The sequence below is a fragment of the Haliotis cracherodii genome, unplaced genomic scaffold (assembly GCF_022045235.1).
Source record: "Haliotis cracherodii isolate W230 unplaced genomic scaffold, xgHalCrac1.p SCAF_1, whole genome shotgun sequence".
Lineage (NCBI taxonomy): Eukaryota > Metazoa > Mollusca > Gastropoda > Lepetellida > Haliotidae > Haliotis > Haliotis cracherodii.
In genome coordinates, this window is record NW_027266264.1 from 57,643,495 (window position 1) to 57,664,954 (window position 21,460).

Here is a 21,460-nt window from a genome sequence, read left to right on the forward strand (position 1 = left end):
CGATCGCCTGGTAGATGAAACAAAATTAGCAAACCATAGACCAACTATCTTCCTTAAAACGTATTTACTGAAAGCACCAACGCAGTCACACCAGATACCTCCGTCTGCGACTTGTTGAATCGTTTTCCAAGCAAAGCAAATACTAATGATAACTTGTTTTCACATAAAATGATTGTAATTGAAGATGATTTTAGAGTTGTCTCACTGACGGGGGACTTGAATGCACAGAAAACGGCCAAACCCTGCACCCGCAAACCAAATTGATGGCAATTTCTTTTTCAACTTGACATTATACTCCAGACACATATTCAAATCATATGTTACGGCAATTACAAGTCACTACACAAATCTGTCCGTGTGTACCTGTCCCGAAAGCTTATATGTGCCCCAAACCCTTCCTGTCACCAAAAAACCTGCTTTTGCAGTACACCCGAAAGCAACGCTCCCCTACCAGCTGCGTTCACTGCCGATGGAATGATTGTCTGTGACGTCAGCTGATTGTTTTTCCTTAGAATCCTTGAAACACCTTTCACCTGGTGTGTCCTGGATCACTCTGTAAGTGGGCTTAGTGCCACTCTGTTCAGTTTTTCATTTGTCTTAGACTTATTTGGGAATCTGTAAAATTTTGTGACAAGGATGATGTTTCCACTATGGAGAACTGACAACTTGTAGTAACGATGACAGACCGAGGACCCAAAGGCATTGTGCCATGTTATTGGAGATCCTGGCAGCCACACAACCCTGCACAAGTCCACAACACTCATACCACTCAGCTGAAATGGGCTTAATGTCTTGTTTAATATTATTGCACTTACGTAGCGATGTGTGTGTGGTAACGATTAGAGACACTGTGTGTGTGTGTGTGTGTGTGTGTGTGTGTGTGTGTGTGTGTGTGTGTGTGTGCTGGTAGTAGTCCAGACTAATGTCGCTTTAATAGTGCTGCAATACCATGCGGTAGTTCAACTTGTATACCCCACTCATGGGCAGAGGGGAATGGGCCTGATACCGTCTCAGACAAAGCATACTGACTCCAAGGCAACAAGTCCTTGTTTGAACCCATTAATGCAGAGCGCCAGGCAGTGCAACATCAAATGCCAACTTTTAATGTCTTGTGGTATGATACGACCAAGGATCGAATTCCCGATCTTCCACTCTCCAAGCAGATGCTCTATTCCTTAAACCACATGGTCCATATGCACTGAGATCACTGTCATAACTAAAGTTTGACAAACAATAACACTGAAGCTGATTATTGTCATTTTAATCACTGGAAATAGCGTCATAAGAATTATACCTCAAAGAGATAATACCTCAAGTGATATTTGTACTGTTGATCTCAGAAGTGCATAGATGTGTCACAACTTAAAAGCGATCAAGTGTGCACGATTAAAGAACCAAATGGATAAAAACTAATACCCTCATGATGATTTTACTTCTTGAATGTATTTACATGTAATGAACAAAACTATGAATACTGTCAGTATGACAGTGATCAGGTACACAGCTTTGGCATCAAGCAACACATTTTACAGACAAATATGAACAATATGAAGTTTCCATCTAAGAACATTGAAAAAAGACTACAATCACATCGTATTGAATTTAGTCAATAAATTGATTCCTGGTACCTTTCCCTGGTAGGACTTGTAGAGATTGTTTTCTGTGAGCACTATTGGGTAAAAATAACATAACAAATCAAACTTAGTATAAAAAAGTATTTACAGAAATAACACAAATGATATGAAAACCTGATTAAAACATTGAAATGTAATACTCATGTATTGACCATTATACAACAAGCAGTTTCACAGTGACCGCAGCATCTGTGAACTTATTTACACCAAGGTTTTGTAAGATAGTCATCAGATAATGAAATTACAGATCTGAAACAACAGTGAATCAATAATTGCCACAAATGATTGTTGCATGGTAAATCTTACACCTTCTTATTTTGTGTATGATAACAAGTGAGGCTGTTCACCATCTTGCATCACTAGGTACCCGAGATACCAGAATCACAAGTGAAGCTGTACATCATCTTGCATCACTAGGTACCCGAGATACCAGCATCACAAGTGAAGCTGTACACCATCTTGCATTACAAGGTACCCGAGATACCAGCATCACAAGTGAAGCTGTACATCATCTTGCATCACTAGGTACCAGAGATACCAGCATCAAAAGTGAGGCTGTACATCATCTTGCATCACTAGGTACCCGAGATACCATCATCACAAGTGAGGCTGTACACCATCTTGCATTACAAGGTACCCGTGGTACTAGCATCACAAGTGAAGCTGTACATGATCTTGCATTACAAGGTACCCGAGATACCAGCATCACAAGTGAAGCTGTACACGATCTTGAATTACAAGGTAGCCGAGATACAAGCATCACAAGTGAAGCTGTACACCATCTTGCATCAAAAGGTACCCGAGATACCAGCATCACAAGTGAAGCTGTACACGATCTTACAGCTCAAGGTACCAATAATACCAGCATCACAAGTGGAGCTGTACATCATCTTGAAGCTGAAGGTACCCATAATACCACCATCACAAGTGAAGCTGTACACCATCTTGAAGCTGAAGGTACTCATAATACCAGCATCACAAGTGAAGCTGTACACCATCTTGAAGCTGAAGGTACCCATAATACCAGCATCACAAGTGAAGCTGTACACCATCTTGAAGCTGAAGGGTGCCATAATACCAGCATCACAAGTGAAGCTGTACATCATCTTGGAGCTGCAGGTTGCTACTCAGCCACACAAGCCAGGGTTAATGAAAGCCAACCACTCATCAAGAAGAAATGTTTTCTTATCATTGACCTGGAATACATTCGTATAATGTTGAACTACTGTCATCAATGCCTCCGTAGCCCTTCATTGTTGTTATCCTCTCCCTCCACTGTGAAGTATTAGTAGTATGGACGCCTGGGGTTATTCTGCAAAATATAACACAAAGCATTAGATCAGCTTTTCCTGTCACAGTCTGTAGAGTTTCTAAAAATATATCGCAACTTGAGGTGTTTGCAAGTACTTGCAAAAAGTGAAAGAGCCCTGTCACTTACATCTCTTCCAACCTTCGAAAGTCTATAATTACCATAATCTATTACCTACGAGGGCAAACAGGGATAACAAACATCATATGTGCCCTAGGGTCATTTCATGTCACGAGACAACAGTGTATTGTTTCTGGCATCCGGATGGCATTGTTGACGTCATTCGAATCTTATCGTGACGTGAGGTCAGAATGACGTCACACTAGAAACGAAGTCATACTTGAAGATTGTTGACGTCATTCGTCATTGTGACTCGCTGTCCTCATAGACACTAAAATTTGTCTCTGTATGTAGACATCTTCTTCGTTAATAAATAGAACATGATATTCGTGTTCATGTCTTACTATGTTCACAACACTCGTGCCTAAACTCTGGTCTTTACACACTTGTGTCGTAAACATAGTATGACATGAGCACTCATATAATATCCTGTTTACTTCCAGACCCAAAACATTACTTCCAGACCTTAATCAGGACAACGTCTTGGACACACTTACAAAGTCTTAGGATTGTACAAGTAAGAGTGCAGCAATACCTGACAATAACTGATACAGCCACATTTCTCAGTAACGTCAGAGATGACAGTGACCTTTGATAGACATAGCAACAACATTTCATGCGGTAGGATTTGTAAAAAATACAAGCAAAAATAAAGTTTCATGCATGTTGAGGTAACTGCCTCAGAATGATATAACCATGTCTTTCAAAACATGACACTGGACAATTCACTTATTTTGACCAAAAGCAGGATCACATTGTAGAAAAGGCATATCTCAAGTTTTATGATACATGCATTACAATATTCAACGTATTAAGCGCCCTGCTCTAATAAGCGCCCACGGCGTATTTCTTATATGTTGGCTATTGAAAATCCCAATTAGCTCCCCTTCCAAATGATCAATGTACACAAGACTTACTTATTCGTGTATAATATGCACTCGTGTGTAATATGCACCCTTAATTATGGGAAATTAAATTCTGGAAAAATATATCTGTCGTATATAAACATTTCAGCATAAACCACAAAATGTATCTTTCAACTTTGTTTTTTTCACCAAAATAATATTCTAATAGGAGCCCCCTATTTCTAATTTTGAAAGCGTCCTGCACGCTTATTACGTCAAATACGGTAATACGTTTTGGGCAAGTGTAACCACAAATGTTTTAGCAAGATTGTCAATCTTCATACATTTGACCTTTAACCATACCATGACATGTGACAAAGGAGTGAGTGAGTGAGAATGGCTTTACGCCGCTTTTAGCAATATTCCAGCAATATCACGGCGGGGGACACCAGAAATGGGCTTCACACATTGTACCCATGTCGGGAATCGAACCCGGGTCTTCGGCATGACGAGCGAACACTTTAACCACTAGGCTACCCGACCGCCCTGTGACAAAAGAATTCCCAGGGCCATTTGTAGAAGTCCATGCAAATATAATTCTAACATCAACAGTCTTTGTGTTGTAGGCATAAGAAAAATCACCGGTGGAGATCAAATTCCAATAAAACTTTACATAGTCTCATTTCAGGAACTGCTAATTATCTTAGGTGGCTTAACTCACAGGCGTTAACGTGATTTCATCACAGTATTTGTTTCCAGGACACCCATTGAGCAATGACCAAACGAAGATTACTAATCCACTAATACACTTACATTCCTACCAAATCCACATACTATCAAGACATCTCTACTGATAAACTGCTCCAGATATGTCAAGTAACAATTCACAGAAAACAACAATATCATCGATTCTTAGGTACACAAGATACTTGAATTAATCAGTTTGTGATATTACGATACTCTATAAATAGAACAGAAACCAACAGAGATACCTGCCATAATGGCAGAAGTAGCATAGCGCCACCAGCAAACATGTTGCTGTCACTATTCAACTTAAATGATTTATTTTTTCAAATGTTATATTTAGAAAATCTGAAAAATGAAGATATATTCACCAGTGGATTCGGCCTAAATCTGTATGCCAGCATCATTCTCTTCCTATATGCATCAAACTCATCGTCATCTCTGCCGAGCTCGGCTGGCCTCTCAATGCCCAGACCTCTCCCTTCCACGGCAGTTTGGCCTCTATACAATACAACATCACAGCATACATCAAGAGGCCTTATTAATGTTAGCTTCATGTTAATCAGCTAACATACTGGCAAACAAAAAATAAGACATTTAGGGGATAAACAGTGACCAAGAGTTGTTTTTTTTTGCCTTGCTTGACCAACATATAGTCACATCATGATAGAGGACATCAAGCATGGGCTTCACACGTTAGCTGCCTAAATCTCACTCTTGCTGAAGAAAATGATCTCATATCTCAAAGAAAAGTATGTCTGAAACTTCTATTTGGTTCAAACACAAGTCTACAGAAATGGACGTTTTATGTGTAAGTGTGAATATGCAAAATTCCCATGACAGAGTATATGATAAAAAAAAAACAATAGATAAAAACCAGCAATGGTCTTTGTCGGACAAGGGAGACAACTTTTATATTTCAATGAATAATCTCCCTTCCTCAATCTTCAACAACAGCCCAAAGAGTAGGTCTCAATAGTCTATTCTGCAACTTTTACTGTAAGGTCTGCTTGGGGTGACAAAGTGACCTACTTTCCCACAGGAGTAGTGATGCCCTGGTTCTCGTTACCGAGACCCTCCCCCTCCTTCCAGCCCAGTTTCTGCAGCATCTGATAGCCGATGTTCTCGCACGTCAACTTGAACTCCTTGTATTCAGAGTAGTCAGGCTCTCGGCCTTCCTTCAGCGCCTACAACACAGGTCCACATTGTACAGCATACATTCAGCTTGGGACTCCTACAGTATTCATGAGGATGAAAATAGCTATGACACTTACTTGTTCTTGGGAACAAGACATGCTACTGCATTTTGACAATTATTCACTGACCCTTATGGAAGTTCAAATACAATAACAAAGGCTTTCTAAAAATATTGGTTAATGCCCTTTTCCTTGAAAACATCAAATGTTATATCAGGAGAACATTTATACTCGGTTTGGTTAATAATGCAAGTGATACCTTGAAAGTCTCCATGAATTTCTCCAGTTCCTGGGGAGGCAGGAAGTCTCCAATGAAATGCTTCCCTCTGTTTACATCTGTCAGCTGTTCTGCCCATTCTGGTAAACAATGCCAATTTATCTCAGCTTTGCTCAATAATGAGTGGTTACATCATATTAACTGTCTGTGAGATGATATCGTCAAACATAATTGAAAACTGCCTATCCAATAGTGTAATAGCCAGATCACAATGCTTGAGATTTTACGCAAATAAACTTCTGTCGGTCAAAGATGAAAGACAGAGTGTACTTTCCCACCTGAACACTTGATGAAGCAACCATAAGTATTCCCACTTCACATATCAGGGACAACTATTACATATTCTGGGGAACCTGGGATTATTTATTAAAATTAGAAATTACTGGAAAATCTTTTTGTTTGTTTGTTGTTTAACACTGCACTCGGCAGTATTCCAGCTATATGATGGTGGTCTGTAAATAACCGAGTCTGGGCCAGATAATCCAATGATTAACATCATGAGCATCGATCTATGCAATTGGGATACGATGACATGCATCAACAAAGTCAGCGAGTCTGACCACCCAATCCCACTAGTCGTCTGTTACGACAAGCATAGTTGCCTTTTACGGCAAGCATGGGTTGCTGAAGACCTGTTCTCAACCCAGATCTTCACAGGTCACTGGGAAAAAAACAAAAACCTCAGGGTTTGCCAGAAATGATGAATTTCCTGAAAATAATGAGTTGGAAAAAACATAATTGTTTGGCTCCTACTTTCAGAGAGAAACAATACATGTGTTGAAGCAGGGTCAGAAGAAAGTCCAGCTCAGACAGAATATTGAATGGTAGTTCCATCAGTTGCATGGGTACCAGGTAGGTGTTTCCCCTGCTGAACTTACCCTTGGTGGCCTCCATCTCAAGTTTCCTGTTCTTGTGTTCCCATGTACCCCCCTCCACATCCTCGTCCGAGTCGTACTCGTACTTGGGCTTCACCTTCATCCCCGGCAGATCAGCCATCAGCGCAGCCTCCTTTGCCTTCTTCTGTGCCAGGATCAGCTCATACATCTTGTTCAACTGACAACAAGCGATTCAAGTTAACCCATTATCAGTGAAACAACTCAACAGTCAACTCTGTCTCAGGGTTTGCCCTAGCCTCTTAAATCTGGAGTCATTAGGACTCCTTAGCTGTAATACAGAGCAATCATGCTTCAGTTGTACTTCAGTTGCAACCGCATAAAACTGATAAAAAATGTAAGCATAGGTAGCATTTTTGTCCTGTTCATGCAGTGCTGCAGCTGCTAGGTTTTGTGTTCACATTACTATTCACTGCTGTGTGAACAGAGGCATATTTCAAACCAGGTCATTTGTCTATGGTTACTTTAAAACCTGTGATTCAGTGATGGGCAGGTCGCTGGAAACTCGCAAGAGTCAAGCTTGTACCCCCTATCATGTCTGTGGTGTTCATTGTTGTTCTGTGTTGTTACAGTATGTTCAGTGTTGTTACAGTATGTTCAGTGTTGTTCTGTGTTGTTCAGTGTTGTTCTGTGTTGTTCTGTGTTGTTCAGGGTGTTTCTGTGTTGTTCAGTGTTGTTCTGTGTTGTTACAGTATGTTCAGTGTTGTTACAGTATGTTCAGTGTTGTTACAGTATGTTCAGTGTTGTTACAGTATGTTCAGTGTTGTTCAGTGTCGTTCAGGGTTGTTCTGTTGTTACAGTATGTTCAGTGTTGTTCAGTGTTGTTACAGTATGTTCAGTGTTGTTACAGTATGTTCAGTGTTGTTACAGTATGTTCAGTGTTGTTACAGTATGTTCAGTGTTGTTCAGTGTCGTTCAGGGTTGTTCTGTGTTGTTACGGTATGTTCAGTGTTGTTACAGTATGTTCAGTGTTGTTCAGTGTTGTTACAGTATGTTCAGTGTTGTTACAGTATGTTCAGTGTTGTTTAGTGTTGTTACAGTATGTTCAGTGTTGTTACAGTATTCACCTCCTGCTGCTCCCGGATCTGTTTGAGCTGCTCAGGGGAGATGTCGTCACTGCCGACCATCTTGCGGGCAAAGTCCTGTATGGTGGGCATCACATGTCTGGCCGGCATGGCTGGGAGCAGGTCAGAGGAGACATTAGCGCACACCCACAGTGTATTCAATGGCCATAATTAACTCCACTAATAGTGTTCTTTGGTTACATTTCCGACAACATCCTTTGTAGGTTCATGGACAACTAATATCAATTAATTTCCTAACTACAGTTCAACCCTGTTAGTCTTGGGTCAGTATATCAAGAACCCTGCTTGCTGGACAACTGTTAGTAACCAATATATATATATAACATGATGCCAAAGCAATGATTTGTTATTTTGGAAAATTGACATGTATTTCACTGGAAACCACACTGCCTAGTTTAATGGGATATTAATAGACCTATAGTTCAGGGTTCAATGGCCGAGCTGTTCCTGTACATTTGAAGCAACACAAATATTTGTTACATGATTGATGTATTGTACGTTGTAATTCCTATCTATCTAAGGCCACTGATCCATCAAGACATGTATACCTTGCATGGGAGGGACAACTGTATTTATAAGGCCTCCAACACCGAGCTGGGGAGTAACTAACCCTGGTGCCCCTAGCTGAGGATTTACCACCCCCGGGGCACCCAGAACAGGATTAGCAAGACCTGGTACAGGCAAGGTTGGCGGTACAGCAGCACCAGCATCATCACCCCATCGACTACGCTTCTTCCTCCTTACTTGCTTCCTGTCCTCTGTCCCCTCTGTGAACAGAATCATGATGTTACTTAGTGATTGAGTAAGTGGGTAACCTACAGTGAACATAACACTTTGACAGAACAATTGTCATGCAAGAGTTACCTCCCCTCAAATTATCTCCTTCTAACATTGGTGTCAAGCCTGTTGACATCCTTTTTACGTTAGTTCCACATTGACAAGGCAAAGTCACTGTTAGAAACTGGCACTAGTCCTGTAGTCCTTGCCAAACTGCCCAGTAGTTAAGGTATCATAAGGACTAGTAGAAATGTGCCCTTTTTAAGGGTTTTGCTGTATGTTATCATTATAAGGACTAGTGGTTCAAACGTGTTAGTTTCTTCGCTGAAAGTAATGACAGATGGTTATTGATGGAGTCAATATCACTTCTTGCCATTTGTAATTCACTCGAAAATGTTTTGTTTCTTGACCAGCGTGTTTTCTTTCGCTTACCGGTTCCCCCCCGATTATGTTTCTAGGTTTGTCAGCACCATACCCATGCTTGTGGGTTTCACTGAAGTGGTAAACGTCTGAGACCTACATCACTTCGGGCTTTCCTCCCACATTAAGCTGACACGCCGTGACATAACTGGGATACTGTTAAAAGCGGCGTTAAACCCAACTCACTCACTCACTCCAGCAATGGTCTCCTACTTTCCTACTTTTTCAAGAATATTTGTTCTAAAGTTGATTTTTTATATTTTATCATATTGAAATGTATGATAAAGAATTTTCATGGCCCTAAATATTTTTTGATACTTTTGTTTATATTTTTTAAGATTTTGCAAACAAGAGACTACTGTGTGTTAGGTAGGGAGAATTAACATTTCAAAGTTTTACATTTGTAATGTAATAATTTAATTTTCCGGTAGAAAACTGCACAAAAAGTGCATAATAAATGGGCTATTTCATGTGTCTTGTGAAATATCACATATCTTTCATCGAGTGAGAGGGGGAAAGGAGATATTTTCATGAGTGGCGTAGCCTTGAAAAGTAAATTCTCTGCACCTAACACACAGGGACGGTTCACCATCCCTTGTATTTGCGACTTAAAAAGTAATTTCCCTTGATGAGAGAAACATGATATTTCACTTCACACATGAAATATCATTCATTTTTTACAATAACCTCAAAGGAGACCATAACCTTTTACAGACATACCAGTAGTACCAACTTTAGATATGGTAGGATTCATAAAGACACATGCAAATACAAAGGTTAATGACTGTAGAGAGTTAACCATGCCTCAAAAACTGACAATGTTATAACCATGTTGATGACCTTGACCTTCTCACTGCATGTGCCAAAGGAATTCCACAGGTTCATGTGGAATAAAACATTGTAGGATATCCTCTGATGTTAATAATATTTGTGCCAGTATATGATTGCAACTATTGTTGAAAAGTTCCTCAAAAGTGACCTTGACCTTTGATGTAAATGCAACAGTTTTATTTGTGGTAGGATATCCCAAGAAACATAAATATAAAGTCCCATGCCTGTATAGTTAACCATGCCTCCAAAACTGACAATGATAGAAGTTATAGAACCATGTTATACGAAAAAACAGAATGCTGACCTTGACTAGTCTTGACCAAAACATTTCAAAGGAGGGCCCCATCCTAGAGAGTCAGACAGTATATATCTAACTTCTAAGAAGAAGTTGGTATAATGCATAAGGAAGATAGTTCTGTGGATATACATCTTCTTTATACTCTGACTGAGCTATGTCAAGTTAGTTTGACATGAGTCAACAAAAATAGGCCAAAAAGCTTTAACATCCATCTACATTATCTTTGAATCCAACTGCCATTATTTGAGTGAGTGAATCATGTACTACAATTAGGCAGCCTGCCATAGATGAAGAGATTGATGAATCAATTGTCATTAAGCATGCTGTGCTGGGGACCTGTCCCGCATGGGAGTGTCTACAGGATAAATGTCAAGGTATTTGGGGTATTCAACAAAACCACAGTACATGAACAACATGTTCTTGATGATCTGAGTGAACGTGGGTGCATGAGTGACTGAACTCGGTTTAATGCGGCTTTAACAGTATTCCAGGTATATCACAGCATGTCAGCTTGATGTGGGGGGCAACATGTCACAAAAGAGTTCCATATTTCTATGATATTATCACTGTATGCACTGTATGCACTGTATTTGAGATCCATCTGTGGACACATGCAACCCACCTCTGTCTCCTTCCGTGTCTGCTGCGTTGCCTGTGTCTGTGGATAGTCGGGACACTTCCCGGATTTTCTGATGAAAATACTTGTATGCTTCACATGAGGTGTCATATAAAAAGCTGCAACAAAATTTTTAATTTTCTTTAAATAATCCATTTAACATGTTTAAGTAATTATGATATTAAACACAAGGATCTCACCATAATTTTTCCCATAAATTCACAATCTCATTAAAATCAGACCTTAGTTCTCGATACCGCTGAACAAAGATCTGAAGACATCTCATAAGGAGTCGCGTACAAAGATCAACATGATCAAAACAAAAGCTGGATAGCAATTTAATTTTGCTACATGTTTCTACATACATAAGAATCCAGCTATTTATCAAACCTCCAAGTTAATCAACTTGTGAGCCATTGAGGAGCATTTAATCCAAATGGTGTGTCAGCTTCAAGGGAGAGAAAATACCCACTATGTTTGTCATCAACATGAGCAACTTAGGAGAAACCTACAAGCGAAGGTAAGGATCTGACAAAGGATTAAACTGAGGTGAATCAGGAATTTCTAAACTGTTGACAGCTGGTCAATCGTTTTGCAATCTTGCAGACATTAATTTTGCACACCCAAGCATAAAACACAAAGATTACTCGACAAAACACAATCAAGGTGATGTGGTGTGAAATGTGGTTTAACAGCATTCAAGATTATTGCACTTATAAAGTGATGCTGTGTGCATGTGATGGTACTAGTCTGGACTAATGCTGATTTTGTAGTGCCATGTCACTGAGATACCATTTAACATGGATTCTACATTCAGACACAGTATACTGACTCCAAGCCGACCAGTACAAGAACACGGACTGAATGACCAATCTTCTGCTCTCCTGACAGACCCTTAGGACTCACTATGCCCCTCCTAAATACTTACTAGTATTTGGCATGCTGACTTCTGTATTGCTCTCTGAAGACCTCCTCCAGTTCTGGACCACCCTCAACAATCTGCACTGCCAGCCTGTCACAGGCCTCACGTGTGATGGGGTTGTCTGGTGGTAAGACTAGAAGACCCTTATCAGTACTCTAGCCCCCTCTCACAATACTTGGTGTGTTGTAGCTAATAAAGAGCCAGCACTTTGCCAGTTTGTATCACTTGCGACACAATGCAAACAGCGCTGTCCATCTTTTTCAGTATGGCTCACACTGACATGAATTAATTCTTGTAGTCGTTCACTTTACCATCTTTACCAATTACTTTAAGTTCTCCTACATATTATTTTTCAAACAGATCAACAATATGAATAAGAGATTCCAATTTATTTTCTTTTTATCCAAAACATGATGACAGACGGGACCTTGTTAGCTGTATTTGCGACTTGGTCAGTTACTTAATTTCAAATTTTCTGGAGCACTGTTAAATACTGATCCACACATCTACCTGTAGCTTGAGATGCAGGTTGCAGGTCAAAAACATCTGATAGCTTCTCCTTTTTCAACACCGGCTCGATGGGTGTCCCATACTGCCCTATGTCTGGGCGGGCAGGTGCTTGCAGGCTCATTGGTGCTGGTCTGTGCTGCATGTTAGCAGTGCCATGACCAACTGAGCTGAAACACGGAGTGAGTGAGTGAGTGAGTGAGTGAGTGAGTGAGTGAGTGAGTGAGTGAGTGAGTGAGAGAATATGGTTGTACGTCAGACATTTTCCACCTTTATCAGGGGACGACCTAGTCTGGACCAGACAAGAAACTGGCTAATGGCACACATCACCACCACACTATCCATCTACAATAAGAATATTAGACTGTGGACCTATTCTGTCTCCAAATCCACACAAGCACAGTTACTTTCCATAGACAAATGACACAAGTAGATTATAGAACATTCAGAATGATATAAGTTTTGTAGAATTTTCCCTCGGAATATTCTATAAGTAATATGTTACCACTGTTATACCGAGGCTGTTGTCTCCCACAACTGCTGCTAGAGTGAAATCTACCACAGAGATCTCAATTACCTCATGCAGCACGTGCGTAGCCAGCTAGCTGCCATGTGACACCCTTCACTCTTGTCTCTAGTGAGAGCAAGTGCTCGGGGGACGGACAGGCGGGCATCAGCCCAGTGGTAACGTATTACTTATAGAATATTCCGAATAGGAAAATTCTACAAATTACATTAAGTAATATATTACCACTGTTATACCGAGGCTGACTACCACAGTAGGCGGTTGGGAGCACCTACAACCCGAACCTGACTGCTCGTGTTCCTTCCGACCAGCGGAAGTAAACAACAAGGCGGAAGCACTCGATGCGCATGCTCCTAGCTCGGCGTTACCCTATAGGAATACCAAAGCACTGTCAAGCGCATACCGTAAGGCTCAATCGTCTTTGCCAAACGATTGGAGACTCCAAACGGCCCTACTGGACAGGTATTTCATCGCCGCAGCGGATGAGAAAACAGTATCCGCGTGAGCTAAATCTTAGATCAGGTTTAACAGTCAAAAAGAGGGAAATTAATTTCATTCGGACCATATATCCCAGAGCAAGCCTTAGGCGCGTGACCTAATTCCAGTATTTGTAAGCATGCATCACAAGGTTGGGATACATGACAGACAATTAAATACATAAAAGCCGTCCTCACCTATGGTGTGAGTGTGCTGGTTTGCGGGACCTCCACTCCTGTACCCACAGCAGTGGGAACATTGGAGAAGACCCCGATTGACCACCGTGCAAGGTCTGAAGCCTGAGGAGTTCGGAATTGCACTGGGCACACCCCTCAGATAACCGCTTGTGCCACGATCAGCGGCCCAAGACGGTGCACACCCTCCACGTCTTCATCAGAAACCTTTCTGAGGTAATGATTGGCAAATACCGGGTCAGAACGCCAGTAACAACCCCCAATAACAACCCCCAAAACCTGAGAACAGAGATATCAGAGTGTAGGGCAAATGTTGCCGCTAGCGCCCTGATCTCGTGCGGGTTTGACCCTGCAACCGGTAACCTCCGAGACCGGTACGCCAGATTGATGACAGAACGAAGCCATAACGCAATCGAGTTGCGAGTTATGTCAGCAGTCCGATTAGGGTTACACAGGATCTGTCCTCAGTATCAGCAGGATGTAAGATTTCTTTCAGTGATCTTACACTGAATTCTCTCTCCGTTTGACCAAATTTCTGATTCTTAGCGACAAAGCCCATGAGTGAGTGAGTGAGTGAGTGAGTGAGTGAGTGAGTGAGTGAGTGAAATTTATCGTCACATCGGCAGTATTTCAGCCATATCGCGACGAAACAGTTATAATAATTACATTTTGTCAAAGCCCATGAGCAGGCCCAGGCGGACCGCTCCTTCGTCGCCCCTATCGAATCGTACTTTAGTGACATCGAGTACATGAATCTCAGACACAAGTGCCGCCGTGGCAAAGGAGAGGAGACTGGTGACTGGTGATACAAACAATGGGAGTTGATTGTTGACGACCCAGAAGTTCGCACAGCCACTGAAACACCACTGGGTTGAGCATCCACTCCGTGGGGCTCTGGCCCCGAGGTCTCGACAGAGCGTCGGTCAGTACGTTCCGCACACCGGGGATGTGACACACGGGACACTGTCCACCAGAGCGTAAAACTCGAACACCGGGGATGTGACGGGCACGTACCTGACACGGGATACTGTCAACCAGAGCGTAAAACTCGAACGTGAGATCGAGTAGCGAGTGACTGTGGGTTCCCCTCAGTTTGTTCACATAAGACACTACCGTCGTGTTGTCAGTCGCCAGCATGAGCTGGGCGTCGACAAGAAGACGCTTCCAGTGATTGACTGCGTTGATCACTGCCTTGAACTCGAGGCAATTGATGTGAAGACCTAGTTCGTCTACGCACCACAGCCCTGAGCTCTCCTCCCCTCTAGATGGATGCCCAAGCCCACTTGAGAGACGTCTGTATACAGGTTCAACGTGGCCCGGAAGGGCCGCATAGGCTCCTGATAAGACGTTGCAAGGGACCGTCTACCACTCCAGATGCGGTTGGAGCCGATCCCGCAGGGCGACGGTCGCACTGTTCTCCTCCTGTGCTAACAACTGGATTAGAAACAGTTGCAGCGGGCGGAGTTGGAGACGACCCCGGTCGGTGCAGTCCTGGGCTGACACAAGTAGCCCTAACAGTCTGTTGCACCGCTAAAACTTTTGCAATCATCACCTGAATCTTGTGCCACCAGTCTGGGGGGACAAAGAGGCGATGGGTCACTGTGTCGAACCGACCTCCGATGAACTTCAAGTTCTGTGAGGGGGTTAACTCGCTACTGGGGAGATTGACAATCCACCACAATTGCTCCAAGAGCCGAAGTGCGAAATCGAGCGGATGAGACAGCACGTCTGTCATCCGATTGGCTACTAGCGAGTCATCCAGGTACGCAAAGTACCTGACACCCCTCCTGTGGACGAACCCCACTATGGGGGTGGTTAACCGGGTGAACAGCCAGGGAGCATCACCAGTGAGAGTCACCTGGAGGGGCCCTTGCCGTCCTTAGACGGCTTGGGCTTCCTCCAGTTCCCCTTCTTCCCACAAAAGGGCTGCTGAGAGCCCTTACCGGAGCCCTCAGGGCTGGGCTTCTTTCCGGAGGAAGAAGGACCCGACCCCTTAGACCTGCAGTCCGCTTAGGGGCAGCACCTAGGCGCCTATGCAGGGACCCAACAAGATCAAGTGTATGCCGAGAGGCATCGGCAGACGAGGCAGCCTGTTGTTCTTTCAGAACCCCAGGGATCTTGTTATTGAAAAGGGTCCGCGCAGACCAAGGCTGCGTAAAAAGGAGCACTTCCTGGTTGGCAGCGTCCCACCCCGAGGCGGCAAGATACAACTGGCGCCTCATAAAATGGTACGTGCCGGAAATAAAGGCCGAAGCCCAGGCAACGTACTCCAGTTATAAACGACAGGTCTCCGTCCGTGGGAGAACTTTTGACCAGACTGGCCGCTGCAGCCAAGTAAGTATCACCATGAGACATGGCAAGCATGGAGTGCCGAGCGAGGGTGTCCAGATGCTGCAAGGTAGCCTGCGTTACTGTAGCAGCCGGTGGGGCATGGACACCCAACCGCTCAACATGGGCCTCCGCGGTAGGACCAGCCTCGGGAAAGGCAAGGTCATGTACCGGGAATAAACCCTTTCTCCATGATGAGGGAGACCCAGGAATCCCCGGACAGCCTAAGGGCCGCCGAGGGATCCACCACCGCCGTGGAGGTGGTACCCGCAAGGGGGCCCCGACCGGACGAGCCGGCCACCACAGGGGTGGAAACAGACTGCACATACAGCCTGTAGCACTCTAACGCTGCAGGCCCCAGACCCTCGCACTGGGCGCACCGGGTGTCCCCGCAAGGAACCCTGCACCGCAAAACCGCCAGGACATACTAGAACAAGGGAACATAAGACGCAACGAGCATACGAGACACCCCGAAAGTATATAGAAAAAAAGGGCGGTAAAAAATTTCCTTTTGGCGGGAAATTTTTTTCCAAGCGTACTTATAGCAAACGCCCCATAAAAGCACAGTTTATTAGAGACAATAAACAGTAATAAATATCACCAAATGGTCGTAGAAACAGGAACGCTGCAGCAGTCTTTTTGTACATCTTGCTAGAGCAAGCTAAGAGACAAGAGTGAAAGGTGTCACATGGCAGCACGTGCTGCATGAGGTAATTAGATCTCTGTGGTAGATTTCGCTATAGCAGCAGTTGTGGGAGACAACAGCCTCGGTATAACAGTGGTAACGTATTACTTAATGTAATTATGATAATTTGTGATAGAATGTCTTCTATATCATCACAAATAAAGTCGCTAAGTTGGTTTTTCTTCTTGAATCTTTTCATTAATCATAATATCTATCAATATAGGTCCGTCACAACGATAAAATGCAAGAAATTAAATGCAATGAGTCCCTCCAGAGAGGAATTATACGAAATTACTCTCATAAATGTACAACTGGTACAACACTGTTTTCATTGTAAAATAAAGTAAACGCTACATGTCTCTACTCACAAGGCTACTGGCATCACTGGCGAGTTTCTTCCTGGATCTCCAAAAGCTAATTTTTCATGTTTAACTGAAAAACAAACATAAATCCAAATAGCACTATGTTTCAATAAACTCTGCCTTCTTCAACATGTTCAAGAAAACCACATCATTACCAGCACATCAAACAGCCTACAAAATCCTAAACATTTGTTGAGTGACATATACTACTCAAAAGAAGTTATGAACCACTCAATTCTTTCATACTACTATTGTTAATCTGTCGTGCCATGATAGAGTAACTCTACTAACATGAGAGAATCAGGTGACCCTTAACTTTATTTGAGTGGTATAGATGTTTTACATGAGAACCAGCAATCATGTCACAGCTGCAAAAATAATGAGATAGAATTGTAGATTCAAAACTCATAACAATGACAAATGTTTGTTTGTGGTTATTTTAAGCTTTAAATGCAAGCTGGTACCTGCAAGTACCGGTATTCATTTATTAGGGCGGGGACGACACACTGTGAGATCCGATACGTATCACAATACCTTACTCACAATCTGATATGTATCACGATACTTGCATGTGCTCTTATCTGTGGTGTGTAAGCCATCTTTTTTATAGACAGGATGGCCAAATACCTGGCACACTGACAATTTACAGTTGGCAGTGTCAAGTATTGCACAACAAACAAAATATTTATGTTTTCACTATTAACTTAATCTACTCAATAGTGTTTAGTGGAACAGTAATAAAAGCAAACATTTATGGTCAGAATTGATGTTTTTTACTTAGTGAGCGACTGTGATTGACATTTGTATCGAGAAGTAAAAAATTGTGATCCACTGATGCATCACTGTATCATCCCACCACTATCATTTATACAAATATTTCAAAGTATATCGAACCTGGACTATCTTCGGTGGGTGCAGAAGGATCATACGCTTCTTGGTATCTATCCTGTTTGTTGCTGATCTGCCTGCCATAGTCTCTGCTGCCCTGACCTCGATATCCTCCATGATCTCTGTCACGGCTACGCTGATACCGATCACGACTCCTGCTTCGACTGTGACGACTTGGGCTCCGGCTCCTGCTACGAGAATAACTAGAGCTTCGGGAAGAACTCCTGCTTCTACTTCTACTACTGCTTCTACTACTGTGGCTTCTTTTCCTCCCTCTACTTCGGCTTCGACTCCTGCTACGACTACTGGAGGAATGGCTGTATGACCTTGATCCAGATCCAGATCTAGATCTTGATCTTGACCGTGACCTTGACCTTGACCTGGATCGTGATCGTGATCGTTCACGTCTGTAATGCGCTTCTGGCTGTGGACGGGGCAGTGGGGAAGGTTGAGGTGGTTCACTTTCTCCAGTGATGTTACCAAATCTGGCCCGAGCCCTGACGGCCTCTAGGAGTGCGGCACTCTGCACCTTTTTTCCTGGAACTGCGGTATTTGCCACTGTCGGAAAATTTTGAGTTACTCCTACACATTTAAAAAACATGAAACATTAGATCAAAGAAGTGAGGGAACAAATGAACGTTGTATTACACTACTGTCAGTTACGTTAAAGCCTGGGTATTACCTTGACCTACAAACGAAGGGGTCCAGGGGACCCCCAATCACTAATTTCAAGGTCCTTACAAGATATATGAGGGTTGTCAAAAAGTAATAAAATGGTGTAGGGTAGTGTACTGTAACATTTGTTAATTACTTTATTTACAGGACCTTTATATTTCTTGTCAAGTGAGTGACTGAGTTGGGTTTAACACCACTTTGAATAGTGTTCCAGTTACCGTATTCGACTTAATAAGCGCTCAGGGCGCTCTCAAAATTAGAAAGTGGGAGGAAAGTCTGATGCAGGCCCTAGACGCATACCACTTTGAGAAAACCCACGAGTACAGGTATGGTGGTGACAAACCAAGAAACACATATGGGGTGAACAGGGATTCGACCCTACAATTAAAGGTTTCTGGCGGTAAACAAAAAATCTTGAACTTTTAACATAAAGACATAATGACCAGGGCCCCTCGAGTTTCATGCTTAATTTCAAACACTGCATACATATACCATGGACATGATGTACACAGTAACATTTCTGTAAACATGATAACATTAATTTCATAAATGGTAATAAATTTGTTTTAAGTTAAATGAAATACTTACTTGGTGTTTGCTGCAATCTTGTCAGCTCAGCAAAATAAGTGCTGGTTTCACTTGGTTCACTTGCAACTGTTTTCTTTGGAATTACCCCTGATTTCAAGACAGGAACAGCCCTTGCTGGCTTACCCTTTAATCCTACACCCGGGCGCCTTCCAAACCTAAGGCCACAATAAGGTACAGCATTATTAGAGCATTATTAGAATTTGTGTTGTTCACACTCAGTTAATGTTGGTCATTGCTGTAGCATTGACAGTATGACTACACCACAGTGGGGTTTCTAGTCAACTACTCTGTATGCTTATAGTTCATAATTAATAGCAACTGCTAGTAAATTACCAGGATTGTTTGTTTGTTGTTTATCAAATTTAACACCTCGTTCAGCAACATCCAGTGGCAGTCAGTCGTTTGTGTGAACAATCCAGTGTAAGTGATTGACATTTTGGGCATCATTCAATCCAATTGAGATACAATGACACGCGATCAACAAAGTTGGTGAGCCTGACTGCCTATCAACTGCCAACAAGCATAGATTGCTAGAGATTGCTTACCCTGAATCCCCATGAGAATAGAATCATGATCACTGTAAGGATTGCATACACTGTAAGTCTGTAGGTCTTTTATTTTTACTGAAGTGGTACTGTTCGTCAAACTCATTAAAATCAGATCTTAGGACATCCCATTACGGGTCACGTCAGAACGACCTTTCGTGAATTTTGACCGACCAATGAAATGACTGACAAGAAATCGACATTGGCCAATGAGATGGCAGCTTTCTCGAGCTTTACGACACTAGTTTCAAACTGGCGACTACGCTTCGAAACATATTTTGACGTATTCTCTGTAAAAAAAGTTTAAAACTGATAAGAGGAACATGCTGGAATGGCTTCTAGATGGCCTAGATAATATGGATATAATCATAAAACCCATAACTGTAGTTCAGAATACCCTGTGTTAAATATATTGTGGTTGCATGATTAGATCACTTTCATGATCTGGTAAGCGACACTCTGATTGGTTGGATGAAAGGTCGTTCTGACGTGACCCGTAATGGGATGTCCTCAGATCTTGTTTAGCGATAGCGAGAACTAAGATCTGATTTAATGAGATTGTACTGTTCGTATACAATGTATATATAGGTTAACGTTATTATTTCACTTATAGAGTAATAATACATGTGTTTACAAACCTTAACTATGTCACTGTAAGGATTGAATACACTGTATTGCTGCAGGTCTTTTATTTTTACTGAAGTTGTACTTTTTGTATACAATGTATATGTAGGTAAATGTTATAACCGTATTCGACGTAATAAGCGCCCAGGGCGCTCTTAAAATTAGTAATAGGGGGCTCTTATTAGAATATTACTTTGGAGTTGAAAGATAAATTTCATTGTTTATGCTGACAGCCTGAAATGTTTATATACGACAGATATATTTTTCCAGAATGTAATTGCCCATAATTAAGGGTGCATGTAGCACACAAGTGCGTATTAAACGTGAATAAATAAGTCTCATGTACATTGATCAATCGGAAGGGGTGCCAAATGAGACTGTTCACTAGCCAATATATAAGCAAATATCACCTTGGGCGCTTATTAGAGCGGGGCGCTTATTATGTCGAATACGGTATTTCATTTATAGAGTAATAATACATTTGTTTACAAACCTTAACCTCAACTACTGCTGTAGGTCTTATATTTTTACTGAAGTTGTACTGTTCGTATACAATGTATATGTAGGTAAATGATATTATTTCATTAATAGAGTAATAATACATGTGTTTACAAACCTGAACTATGTCACTACAGATGTTTGTAAACAGATGTCAACATATTTTAATAATATTGGCCTAAGAAGATAAAATACCTATTGAACACAGAAAACACACTCACAACGGCATTGTTGGTTTGATTTGAACGCCAGGATCGGTATCGGATTTTTCAGATTGTTTCATTTGTGCTTTAGCCAATTTTTCTTGAATCTGACGCTTCTTTTCTGCTATCATCTTCTCTTGTGCAGACATTTGATTCAAAATGCTGGCCTGATTAGAATTGCCAGGTCCAGGGTTATTTGTCGGTGGTCTCCCTCCGGACCTACCTCCACCTTGATCGCGTCCCCAAAGATACATGGCTGATAATTTAAAACAAGGCTAAATTTCAATATTATGTAAAGTTACTATATTCTCAAGACAACCTATACGCCATGTTGGTTTGATGTCGCATAGTTTCCATAAGGTTTTCGTTGGTTGGCGAATAGTCCCAGTAACA

The 21,460-nt window shown here is 42.0% G+C and overlaps 1 protein-coding gene across 2 annotated transcripts; it reads right to left on the reverse strand.

Moving 5' to 3' along the window:
- Positions 1-1,260: 1,260 nt before the first annotated feature.
- LOC139479790 (uncharacterized) lies at positions 1,261-21,397 on the reverse strand. 2 transcript variants are annotated; one of them, XM_071262677.1, is made up of 14 exons: positions 21,086-21,397; positions 19,198-19,352; positions 17,941-18,492; positions 17,053-17,116; positions 12,478-12,644; positions 11,974-12,100; positions 11,052-11,164; positions 8,652-8,870; positions 8,086-8,195; positions 7,004-7,178; positions 6,108-6,205; positions 5,685-5,839; positions 5,024-5,153; positions 1,261-2,946 (listed from the first exon to the last, which is right to left on the reverse strand). In XM_071262677.1, exons 1-14 carry the CDS (start codon positions 21,319-21,321, stop codon positions 2,920-2,922), a joined length of 2,328 nt encoding a protein of 775 aa, XP_071118778.1. In that variant the 5' UTR covers positions 21,322-21,397; the 3' UTR covers positions 1,261-2,919. The 2 variants fall into 2 exon arrangements, with proteins under 2 accessions (XP_071118778.1, XP_071118770.1); XM_071262669.1 differs by having other exon boundaries at positions 17,941-18,516.
- Between the last annotated feature and the right edge of the window lie 63 nt (positions 21,398-21,460).

Coding starts and splice junctions, on each gene's coding strand:
- LOC139479790 (XM_071262669.1), bottom strand. CDS start 21,321: ATGTATCTTTGGGGACGCGATCAAGGTGGAGGTAGGTCCGGAGGGAGA. Junction 12,645..17,052: donor CCAGTGATGCCAGTAGCCTT/GTGAGTAGAGAC, acceptor TCCGTGTTTCAG/CTCAGTTGGTCATGGCACTG. Junction 6,206..7,003: donor TGAGATGGAGGCCACCAAGG/GTAAGTTCAGCA, acceptor ATTGTTTACCAG/AATGGGCAGAACAGCTGACA.